The sequence below is a fragment of the Schistocerca americana genome, chromosome 5, assembly GCF_021461395.2.
Source record: "Schistocerca americana isolate TAMUIC-IGC-003095 chromosome 5, iqSchAmer2.1, whole genome shotgun sequence".
In the NCBI taxonomy this organism is placed as follows: domain Eukaryota; kingdom Metazoa; phylum Arthropoda; class Insecta; order Orthoptera; family Acrididae; genus Schistocerca; species Schistocerca americana.
In genome coordinates, this window is record NC_060123.1 from 367,827,886 (window position 1) to 367,840,045 (window position 12,160).

General features: G+C 42.3%; 1 protein-coding gene across 1 annotated transcript in view; it reads right to left on the minus strand.

Annotated features, from left to right (window-relative positions):
* Positions 1-10,078: 10,078 nt before the first annotated feature.
* The window catches only part of LOC124616708, a 474,983-nt gene continuing 472,901 nt past the window's right edge, over positions 10,079-12,160 (minus strand). Inside the window, exon 2 of the mRNA XM_047145052.1 lies at positions 10,079-10,508. Coding sequence (XP_047001008.1) covers positions 10,109-10,480 — 372 coding nt within the window. The 5' untranslated portion in view covers positions 10,481-10,508 and the 3' untranslated portion in view covers positions 10,079-10,108. The remainder of the gene's footprint in view (positions 10,509-12,160) is intronic.

Genomic DNA, 12,160 nt, shown 5'->3' on the forward strand with positions numbered 1-12,160 from the left:
TTTAAATTAATATACATATAGCAAAGCTAAAAGAAAAGCTAAGCTTTCACATATAATACTGTTTCTTTCTTTTTTTGCGAGTGTTAACCTTACGATATATCAAACACAAACGTGCCAGTAAAATTTTAAATGATGACATCAATTTCTTGTCTTCTGCGGCCGAAACTCTTCTAAGCGGCTGGTCCTCAAAGTATTAAATTTTGAATGAGTGATACAAAAATTGAACATGGGACGCTAGTAAAGATCGAACCTAAGCCCGAGGTTGAGCAATCTCGTGTGCTGTCACCCCCGTATGAAAACAAATTGTATGTAGCGAGCTGCTCGACTTTTCCGCGCGCAACGCAATGCTAATTAACTCGGAAACGGCGCAACGAATCCAATTTTTTTTCTAAACAGTTATTTCACAGCACAATGTATCCTGCAAGACCCTTACAATGTGTAGCTGGACTCAGCGCAAACAGATATTGCTGACGCGACGCCTAGTGTCAATGCTAAGTGTCCGTTCGCTTCCCGTTACAAACAAAATGATTTTTAAAGCATATTTTGCTTGTCCATTCGACAGAGTGGTGCCAAATTATCCTAGAGCGATATTTGTTTCATCTATATTTTGAGGGTCGTCCACAAAGCAAGTTCCGTTTTTATTTCTATCCGTGGCAGCGCGACAATCGCAGTTTCGAGCATGCGCGGCAGTTACTCTGACTCAAAGAGAAGACATGTACGCCATTTTCAGATCGCTGCTGACGACGTGTGCTTTGTAGTTCTTCTTTATAATGACAAGCCGTAATTGAAAATGCCGCCGAGTGTGAAATCAGATCTTTAATTCGTTTTCTAAATGCAAAGAAAGTTAAACCAAAGGAAATTCATCGGCAAATCTGTGAGGTTTACGGACAAAATGCTACGAGTGATTCAGTGGTTAGAAGATGGGTCAGACTGTTGAAAGAAGGACGTGATCAAGTGCACGATGAAGAACGAAGTGGACGCCCGACTGTGGTTACTGATGAATTGGTTCACACAATTGAAGAGAAGATTAAGCGAAACTGTAAGTTTACACTTAGTGCCCTTGCTATGGAAGTTCCGCAAATCTCACGATCACTAATTCATGAAATTGTTACTTCAACAATGATGTCGAGCTGAAAGAACATGTTACCACTTGGTTGAACACATAGGCGATAACCTTCTATGAAGAAGGCATACACAAAACTTGTGCCACGTTATGACAAGTGCCTACAAAATTTCGGAAGCTATGTAGAAAAGTAGTTTAAGAAGAGTTGCAGATTTTTGTACAATAAATAATTCTTCTGTATCTGTACACGTTTGTTTTATATAATCAAATGGAACTTACTTTGTGGACATACCCCCTATATTAGCAGGGACAATAATACACGAAGAATAACCAATACTCCAGTAGCGAATGAGCAGTGCTGATGCATGACGGTGGATGTCAGCAGTGGCAAAGGCGATGCTTTCGCTGATATAGTACCGGTTATTCTTCGTGTTTAGCTTGTTTCTGTTCATAATTTCTACAAAAAGAATAAGACACTAAATTAATTTGTGATCATTGTATCGAATGGGTACGTAAAGTTCCGCTTTAAAAATCCTTTTGTTTGTAACGAAAAACAAACCGACGCTTTCCGTTGACACTGGGTGTCGCATGAAAGACGTTATGAACAGTATGTTTGGGCCGATTCGAGCTAAACAATGGAAAAACTAAACTGCAAATATCTATCGGAACACTATAGAAAATGTGCCTGGCGACTAATAAGATGCATTTAAGAGGGTTGTTGTTGTTGTGGTCTTCAGTCCTGAGACTGGTTTGAGAGCTTGCTTTTGTTCATGTTCATCTTATACCCTCCTTTCAAGACACTGTCAATTCCGTTCAACTGCTCTTCCAAGTCCTTTGCTGTCTCTGACAGAATTACAAAGTCATCGGCGAACCTCAAAGTTGGCTCTCCCAAGGTTGTCAGTAGTTCTAATGGAATGTTGTCTACTCCGGGGGCCTTGTTTCGACTCAGGTCTTTCAGTGCTCTGTCAAACTCTTCACGCAATATCATATCTCCCATTTCACCTTCATCTACATCCTCTTCAATTTCCGTAATACTGTCCTCAAGTACATCGCCCTTGTATAGGCCCTCTATATACTCCTTCCACCTTTCTGCTTTCCCTTCTTTGCTTAGAACTGGGTTTCCATCAAAGCTCTTGATATTCATGCAAGTGGTTCTCCTTTCTCCAAAGGTCTCTTTAATTTTCCTGTAGGCAGTATCTATCTTACCCCTAGTGAGATAAGCCTCTACATCGTTACATTTGTCCTCTAGCCATCCCTGCTTAGCCATTTTGCCCTTCCTGTCAATATCATTTTTGAGACGTTTGTATTCCTTTTTGCCTGCTTCATTTACTGCATTTTTATATTTTCTCCTTTCATCAATTAAATTCAATATTTCTTCTGTTACCCAAGGGTTTCTACTAGCCCTCGTCTTTTTACCTATTTGATCCTCTGCTGCCTTCACTATTTCATCCCTCAAAGCTACCCATTCTTCTTCTACTGTATTTCTTTCCCCCATTCCTGTCAATTGTTCCCTTATGCTCTCCCTGAAACTCTGTACAATCTCTGGTTCTTTCAGTTTATCCAGGTCCCATCTCCTTAAATTCCCACCTTTTTGCAGTTTCTTCAGTTTTAATCTACAGTTCATAACCAATAGATTGTGGTCAGAGTCCACGTCTGCCCCTGGAAATGTCTTATAATTTAAAACCTGGTTCCTAAATCTCTGTCTTACCATTATATAATCTATCTGATACCTTTTAGTATCTCCAGGGTTCTTCCATGTATACAGCCTTCTTTTATGATTCTTAAACCAAGTATTAGCTATGATTAAGTTATGGTGGTGGTGGTTTTCGGGGGAGGAGACCAGACAGCGAGGTCATCGGTCTCATCGGATTAGGGAAGGATGGGGAAGGAAGTCGGCCGTGCCCTTTCAGAGGAACCATCCCGGCATTTGCCTGGAGAGATTTAGGGAAATCACGGAAAACCTAAATCAGGATGGCCGGACGCGGGATTGAACCGTCGTCCTCCCGAATGCGAGTCCAGTGTCTAACCACTGCGCCACCTCGCTCGGTGATTAAGTTATGCTCTGCGCAAAATTCTACCAGGCGGCTTCCTCTTTCATTTCTTAGCCCCAATCCATATTCACCTACTATGTTTCCTTCTCTCCCTTTTCCTACTGATGAATTCCAGTCACCCATGACTATTAAATTCTCGTCTCCCTTCACTACCTGAAAAATTTCTTTTATCTCATCATACATTTCATCAATTTCTTTGTCATCTGCAGAGCTAGTTGGCATATAAACTTGTACTACTGTAGTAGGTGTGGGCTTCGTATCTATCTTGGCCACAATAATGCGTTCACTATGCTGTTTGTAGTAGCTTACCCGTACACCTATTTTTTTATTCATTATTAAACCTACTCCTGCATTACCCCTATTCGATTTTGTATTTATAACCCTGTACTCACCTGACCAGAAGTCCTGTTCCTCCTGCCACCGAACTTCACTAATTCCCTCTATATTTAACTTTAACCTATTCATTTCCCTTTTTAAATTTTCTAACCTACCTGCCCGATTAAGGGATCTGACATTCCACGCTCCGATCCGTAGAACGCCAGTTTTCTTTCTCCTGATAACAACGTCCTCTTGAGTAGTCCCCGCCCGGAGATCCGAATGGGGGACTATTTTACCTCCGGAATATTTTACCCAAGAGAACGCCATCATCATTTAATCATACAGTAAAGAGGGTGAGTCAAATGAAAACCTTTAATTTTTTAAAAATATTATTTATTATGCAGAAGTGGTACAAAGCTGTACCACTTTTCAACATAATCTCCCTCACGCTCAATGCAAGTCCTCTAGCGCTTACAAAGTGCATAAATTCCTTTAGAAAAAAATTCTTTTGGTAGTTCGCGCAACAACTCATGCACCGCGTGGCGTACCTCTTCATCAGAACGGAACTTCTTTTCTTCCATTGCGTCTTTGAGTGGTCCAAACATATGGAAATCACTTGGGGGCAAGGTCTGGTGAGTATGGTGGATGAGGAAGACACTCAAAATGGAAGTGAACCCAGGTTTCGTCCCCAGTAACGATTCTTGCAAGGAAGCCATCACCTTCTCGTTCAAAGCGCCGAAGAAGTTCTTCACAAGTACCAACACGTCGTTCTCTCATTTCAGGAGTCAGCTGCCGTGGCTCCCATCTTGCAGACACTTAATGAAACTGGAGCACATCATGTACAATGTGGTGTGCTGACCCATGACTAATCTGTAAACATGCTGCAATGTCATTCAGTGTCACTTGGCGGTTTTCCTTCACTATGGCTTCAACTGCTGCAATGTTCTGTGGAGTCATAACTCGTTGTGCCTGACCTGAACGAGGAGCATCTTCCACTGAAGTCACACCATTTGCGAACTTCCTACTCCCTTTGTAGACGTGCTGCTGTGACAAACATGCATCACCGTACTGAACCTTCATTCGTCGATGAATTTCAATAGGTTTCACACCTTCACTACGCAAAAACCGAATAACAGAACGCTGTTCTTCCCTGGTGCAAGTCGCAAGTGGGGCGGCCATCTTTATACTGATACTGCGACAGTATGCGTGCATCTGCACTATGCTGCCACGTAGAGGCCATTCTGCACGCTGTTTGTAGCACGCTTACCATCACAAATATAAGGTTTTCATTTGACTCACCTTCGTACAACCGTGCGCCTTGCGCCTAGTCTCCGTGCGACTGTGCTTGCCCCACACGCTGAGCAGAGGCGCGCGTGTAGGTTACATGCCTACTCCTCAACATGTACATGCAAGTGATTCCATTCACACCTGTGTACACACTGAGCACCTCTACTTCGGTATGGGGAAAGCCGCAAGGCGCACAGATGCAAGCACACCTTTACGAGCTACACTTTATATAAGCTGCAGCCCATCACTCAAATATGGCAGTTTGACGGGGAACTTAGGAGTAGAGTTCGGCTTTGCGCGGCGAAGGAATGGCCAGCATAAATATGACGTGAGTTGGTAACTGACTCGCGCAGTTCAGATCATTATGTGTATACATAAGGTGTATAAAAGAACAGCGAAAAAGTGAAGCCACACGTATGCAAGAGCAGTTTAATCTCCGGCCCAACATTTAAAACTCTCAATTGTCCCCAAAGTCAGAGGCGCTCTGCTGTGATAGTTCCGATAGATCGAACAATAAATTACTCCTAAAGGCGAGTTGTTCTATTTTTGAAAAGATGATCATTTACTGAACTGTTCGCTTCTACTCGTTACGTTAGAAGGCACCTCTCGAATGACGTCATTGCTCATCCTGGGCCTGCTCGTACAGCGCAGCGCACTAGCTTGCGAGACAGAGAGGTGAGCCTGACCCAGACAAAATCCGCGCGGCGGATTAACGACCGTGTGTAGATACACCAACCAGCCTGATTAGTGGACGGCACAAACGTCAGGAAAGAAAAAGTTAGCTCTTACTCAACTAGTCCAATATGTAAACATTTTTTTTTCTCCTAAAGAAAAATTACTTATTTTCAAAACGGAAGAAAAAGCAGTTGTTTGGTTTTCAAACTTAACCATTCTCAGAGACTCAAGAGTTTTCTTGTTTCCTGTATATACCGTAGTTCAGCGGATTAGGCGTCACAGCTTGGAAACAGCAGATTTCAACAGGTACCAACAACTACTGGGAGATTTACCTTTCTAAAATGTTCTATCCACCTCTGTAACATGTAATGAGAAGAGCCACGTCTGTAGTGCGTTGTATAACATAACAAATTTCAGTTTTCGATATCCATCAACTCCTTGCCGTACTCTGACAAGAACGACTCGTGCAAAAAACAAATGCTGACCAAACGTAAACATAACGAGTCACACTCGTGGGAACGAAAGCCAGGCCAAACTTTTTTTGTCTGTCGGATATGGCTCTATTCAATACGTAAAACAGTAGACATCCAGAGAATGGAAATATGTTGACTGCCGGCCAGATATAGCAGAGGTAATGTTAAAAAATGCCCAGTTCCCTGGAATATCATCACTCGGTGAAACATATCTTCGACTCCAATCGCAATATTTGGCCCATTTCTCAAAACATATCGATCCGACTCCTTTTTTTTTAAAAAAAAAAAGTGTGCAAAGTTTGCATAAAACACGAAGCACGAAACGACTTGTGACTGCACGGAGTATAAATTGGCGTTATGTCTGCCACAATGCTTTCGAAACTACCATGCCATTCAGAACAACTAATTTCTACAGCTGTAGGTATTTTTATATTAGAAATTTGTTCAAGGCAGCATTTCTACTTGTAATTACTTTTTTGTTTGTTGATAATATCTACGTTTTGGTGTTGTGTTATACATTCGTTATGAAGAAGTCACATGTGACGATGTCCACGAAGACCATGAGTTCTATTAAAGTATTGTTTATGTGTAAAAATTTATATTTATACTTTGAAGTACTGCTTGAAATACTGTATAGCAAAAATAGATCTCAATAAGGAACAAGAATTAAATTAGCGTTAACGTCTATAAGACCAGTATCACGTGAAACAATTAAAAGTGTAGCTACATAGGCGGCCGCTGTGGCCGAGCGGTTCTAGGCGCTTCAGTCCGGAACCGCCTGCTGCAACGATCGCAGGTTCGAATCCTGCCTCGGGCAGGATGTGTGCGGTGTCCTTAGGTTAGTTATGTTTGAGTAGTTCCAAGCCTAGGGGACTGATGATCTCAGATGTTAGTTATGTTTAAGTAGTTCTAAGTCTAGGGGACTTACGACCTAAGATGTTAAGTCCCATAGTGCTTAGAGCCATTTGTAGCTACATAACAGGTATCCGCATGTTGGCTTATGCTGCGATTGTGTCGCGCATCACGCTGACCTATTTCGCACGCATCGTCTCCAATCGCTTGGGCACGGGATTAATAAGTCATTGCAAGGTTACACTAATTCCACTAGGGCCGTTTTATATTCTGTGTTTCATAGTGTTTTGACTCAAGACAGCTTTACAACAAATTGTCTGGAGTATTCTCTACATACAAAATACTAATTTACATTAGAGATGGCATCAGTTTCGCTAAAGAAGCCGGGGCATGAAACACACTATTAGGTACAGCAAAGTTCAGCATTAATTCATTCATGCGGAATATTTACTACCAATTGCACCTTCGCGCTGTATTTCTATATAACGTGGCTCAGTTGCTGATTTAATTAAATAGGAAATTTCAGGTGACTGTAGGACCTTTTCAAATGAGTCATGCCTTAAGTGCTCTTACACTACTTTTTACAATTATACGTTTAATCATACAACTTCACAAAGGAAACAAAAATGATGCGGATTGAAGCGACGAATGAAAATCTGTACCAAGGACGTGATTTGAACCCGGGCCTCCTACTCACTAGGTGGATGAACTAATCATTAAGCCACCCTTGCACTCTGCCTTTAGGAGGGGAGCGAGGCGTGCTAGGGTAATCAGTGCAGTTGTGGAAAGCCACTTTACCAGGATGGCTTCGTGATTACCGTATCTGCCTAGTGAGCAGGAGGCCCGGGTTCAAATCCCGACCTTGCTACAGAGTTTCATTCGTTGCTTCAATCTACATATACAGGGTGAGTCACCTAACATTACCGCTGGATATATTTCGTAAACCACATCAAATACTGACGAATTGATTCCACAGACCGAACGTGAGGAGAGGGGCTAGTGTAATTGGTTAATACAAACCATAAAAAATGCACGGAAGTATGTTTTTTAATACAAACCTACGTTTTTTTAAATGGAACCCCGTTAGGTTTGTTAGCACATCTGAACTTATAAACAAATACGTAATCAGTGCCGTTTGTTGCATTGTAAAATGTTAATTACATCCGGAGATATTGTAACCTAAAGTTGACGCTTCAGTACCACTCCTCCGGTGTTCGATCGTGTGTATCGGAGAGCACCGAATTACGTAGGGATCCAAAGGGAACGGTGATAGACCTTAGGTACAGAAGAGACTGGAACAGCACATTACGTCCACATGCTAACACCTTTTTATTGGTCTTTTTCACTGACGCACATGTACATTACCATGAGGGGTGAGGTACACGTACACATGTGGTTTCCGTTTTCAATTACGGAGTGGAATAGAGTGTGTCTCGACATGTCAGGCCAATAGATGTTCAATGTGGTGGCCATCATTTGCTGCACACAATTGCAATCTCTGGCGTAATGAATGTCGTACACGCCGCAGTACATCTGGTGTAATGTCGCCGCAGGCTGTCACAATACGTTGTTTCATATCCTCTGGGGTTGTAGGCACATCACGGTACACATTCTCCTTTAACGTACCACACAGAAAGAAGTCCAGAGGTGTAAGATCAGGAGAACGGGCTGGCCAATTTATGCGTCCTCCACGTCCTACGAAACGCCCATCGAACATCCTGTCAAGGGTCAGCCTAGTGTTAATTGCGGAATGTGCAGGTGCACCATCATGCTGATACCACATACGTCGACGCGTTTCCAGTGGGACATTTTCGAGCAACGTTGGCAGATCATTCTGTAGGAACGCGATGTATGTTGCAGCTGTTTGTTACAACACGCAACTGAACATCGGAGGTTTCAAGCGTCAACTTTAGGTTACAATATCTCCGGATGTAATTAACATTTTACAATGCAACAAACGGCACTGATTACGTATTTGTTTATATGTTCAGATGTCCTAACAAAACTAACGTGGTTCCATTTTTAAAAAAAAAGTAGGTTTGTGTTAAAAAATGCTTCCGTGCATTTTTGTATGGTGTGTATTAACCAATTACAGTAGCCCCTCTCCTCACGTTCGGTCTGTGGAATCGGTTCGTCAGTATTTGATGTGGTTTACGAAATATATCCAGCGGTAACGTTAGGTGACTCACCCTGTATACATTGTAGATGTTTGAGACTTGGAAAGATCTCTGAAGTCACATAGTTTTTGGAAACTAAAATGTGATGATTGCAAAATGCAATCTCAGTTTCATTATTTAATGCTAATGTTCTTAGCGCTTCTGGTCAGTAAACCATCAAAGTGAAGGTTTAAAGATAATAAGAGGTCACAGGATAAAGTAACAGCAAAATACAATAAAAAGTGAAAATAGAAACTTCAATACGACTTTCACTAAAGGAAGCTGTGAGAAAGGCCACAAGGTAACACCGGATGGTAACAACGGCAGAGGTTTGGCAGTTGCAGAGGTTAAGTGTGTGTGAAATCTTATGGGACTTAACGGCTAAGGTCATCAGTCCCTAAGCTTACACACTACTTAACCTAAATTATCCTAAGGACGAACACACAGACCCATGCCCAAGAGAGGACTCGAACCTCCGCCGGGACCGGCTGCAAACGTTAAGTTACACCCACTCTGCCTCACAGTGGAATGTAATTTAGTAAGACGTATTCGTAGCAAATAAAAGAATTAAAAAACATCCAGAAATATATCACTTTTTTTAAAGCTAAAAGCTAGTTAAAACTAAGTGACAATGAGAAACTACAGGTGTAACAACGGATAAACATATGAAAACACCACCTACATTGCTTACATGGCGTAAGAAAATCTCATGTTTTGTCTATTGACCGAAAGCACTAACAACATTAACGCTAAACAAATGCAATCAAGACGGGTTTTTTTAATCAAGACATAGAAATCGCTGTAGTTCCATTGACGTTATGTCTCAAATTAAAAATGATCTGCCTTGGTAATATTTACTTTTTTTTTTAATCTGTGAAGACATACTGGAAAGAAAACTGAGGAAAAAGGAAGCAAACATAATCAGAAACTAAACAGTTTATTGAAAAGTACCTCCAATCGAATTGACTTTCTTTTTCTACACTGCGAACAGAACAAACTGGACAGATACTAGTGATACACGAGAAGAAATAAAAGTACATTTACTGGTCGTACGGTGCAAGCCGCAAGAAAACTAATTTATTGTCCAGTCAGAGCATCAGCGTTTAGTACAAAAATTATAATATGCGCCTGACTACGTGCAAAGCCCTTTGGTTTATTCTGAAACTGATACGAGTTAAATGAAAAATGCAAAAATGGAGCTTGTTCTGCCAAAGACCAGACAGAGACTGTCTGTCACCACTGTATGGCCCGGACGCCTCCACCTCCGCCGAGCTGCCTCTTGCTGCCGACGGCGAGGGACTTCATCATCTGGACGACGCCGTACATGGTGTCGGCGAACTCGCACAGCGTGTCGTCGTCGGTGCGGGCCACCATCTTGCGGATCCCGTCGGCTTTGGCCCTCCTGGCGGCCGCTTCGCGCCGCTCATCCTCGAGCGCCTGCATGTGCGCCCCGCGGTCCTCGGCCACCAGCCGACTCACCAGCCTCTTCTGCCTGTTCAACGCTCGCTTGTCCTCCGGGTCTCCGTACTCCTCCCACGCCCTCTCCAGCTGCCGCTTCGTCTTTATCGCCTCCACAGTCTCTCTGCTGAGTGGAACCCTATCCATAGTCTACGCTATTAAGCTCTGCTGTTACCTGCAAAAAAAAAGGGGGCACTTTAAGTTTCTTCACTGAAGACTTTATATAACATTACAGAACAATATTTCATATTTTTCACGCCGGCCGAAGTGGCCGTGCGGTTTAAGGCGCTGCAGTCTGGAACCGCAAGACCGCTACGGTCGCAGGTTCGAATCCTGCCTCGGGCGTGGATGTTTGTGATGTCCTTAGGTTAGTTAGGTTTAACTAGTTCTAAGTTCTAGGGGACTAATGACCTCAGCAGTTGAGTCCCATAGTGCTCAGAGCCATTGAACCATATTTTTCACACTTTTTCGTTTCGCGTTTTTTCATGATTTATCATTTTATTGTCAATACTAATTATTTACAATACCGTAAGAACACATATTACAAATCACTCGAAAACAATATTGCAATAAATGTCTAAAAGGTATCAGATAGATTATATAATGGTAAGACAGAGATTTAGGCTCTGGCTCTGAGCACTATGGGACTTAACTTCTGAGGTCATCGGCCCCATATAAACTAGAACTACTTAGACCTAGCTAACCTAAGGACATCACACACATCCATGTCCGAGGCAGGATTCGAACCTGCGACCGTAGAGGTCGCGCGGTTCCAGACTGTAGCGCCTAGAGATTTAGGAACCAGGTTTTAAATTGTAAGACATTTCCAGGGGCAGATGTGGACTCTGACCACACTCTATTGGTTATCAACTGTAGATTAAAACTGAAGAAACTGCAAAAAGGTGGGAATTTAAGGAGATGGGACCTGGATAAACTGACTAAACCAGAGGTTGTACAGGGTTCCAGGAAGAGTATAAGGGAACAATTGACAGGAATGGGGGAAAGAAATACAGTAGAAGAAGAATGGGTAGCTATGAGGGATGAAATAGTGAAGGCAGCTGAGGGTCAAATAGGTAAACAGACGAGGGCTAGTAGAAACCCTTAGGTAAGAGAAGAAATATTGAATTTAATTGACGAAAGGAGAAAATATAAAAATGCAGTAAATGAAGCAGGCAAAAAGGAATACAAACGTCTCAAAAATGATATCGACAGGAAGTGCAAAATGGCTAAGCAGGGCCCGAGGACAAATGTAAGGATGTAGAGGCTTATCTCACTAGGGGTAAGATAGATACTGCCTACACGAAAATAAAGGAGACCTTTGGAGAAAGGAGAACCACTTGCATGAATATCAAGAGCTTTGATGGAAACCCAGTTCCAAGCAAAGAAGGGAAAGCAGAAAGGTGGAAGGAGTATATAGAGGGTCTATACAAGGGCGACGTACTTGAGGACAATATTATGGAAATGGAAGAGGATGTAGATGAACATGAAATTGGAGATATGATACTGCCTGAAGAGTTTGACAGAGCACTGAAAGACCTAAGTCGAAAAAAGGCCCCGGGAGTAGACAACATTCCATTAGAACTACTAATAGCCTTGGGAGAACCAGTCCTGACAAAACTCTACCATCTGGTGAGCAAGATGTATGAGACAGGCGAAATACCCCCAGGCTTCAAGAAGAATATAATAATTCCAATCCCAAAGAAAGCAGGTGTTGACAGATGTGAAAATTACCGAACTATCAGTATAATAAGCCTCGGCTGCAAAATACTAACACGAATTCTTTACAGACGAATGGAAAAACTGGTAGAAGCTGACCTTTGGGAAGAT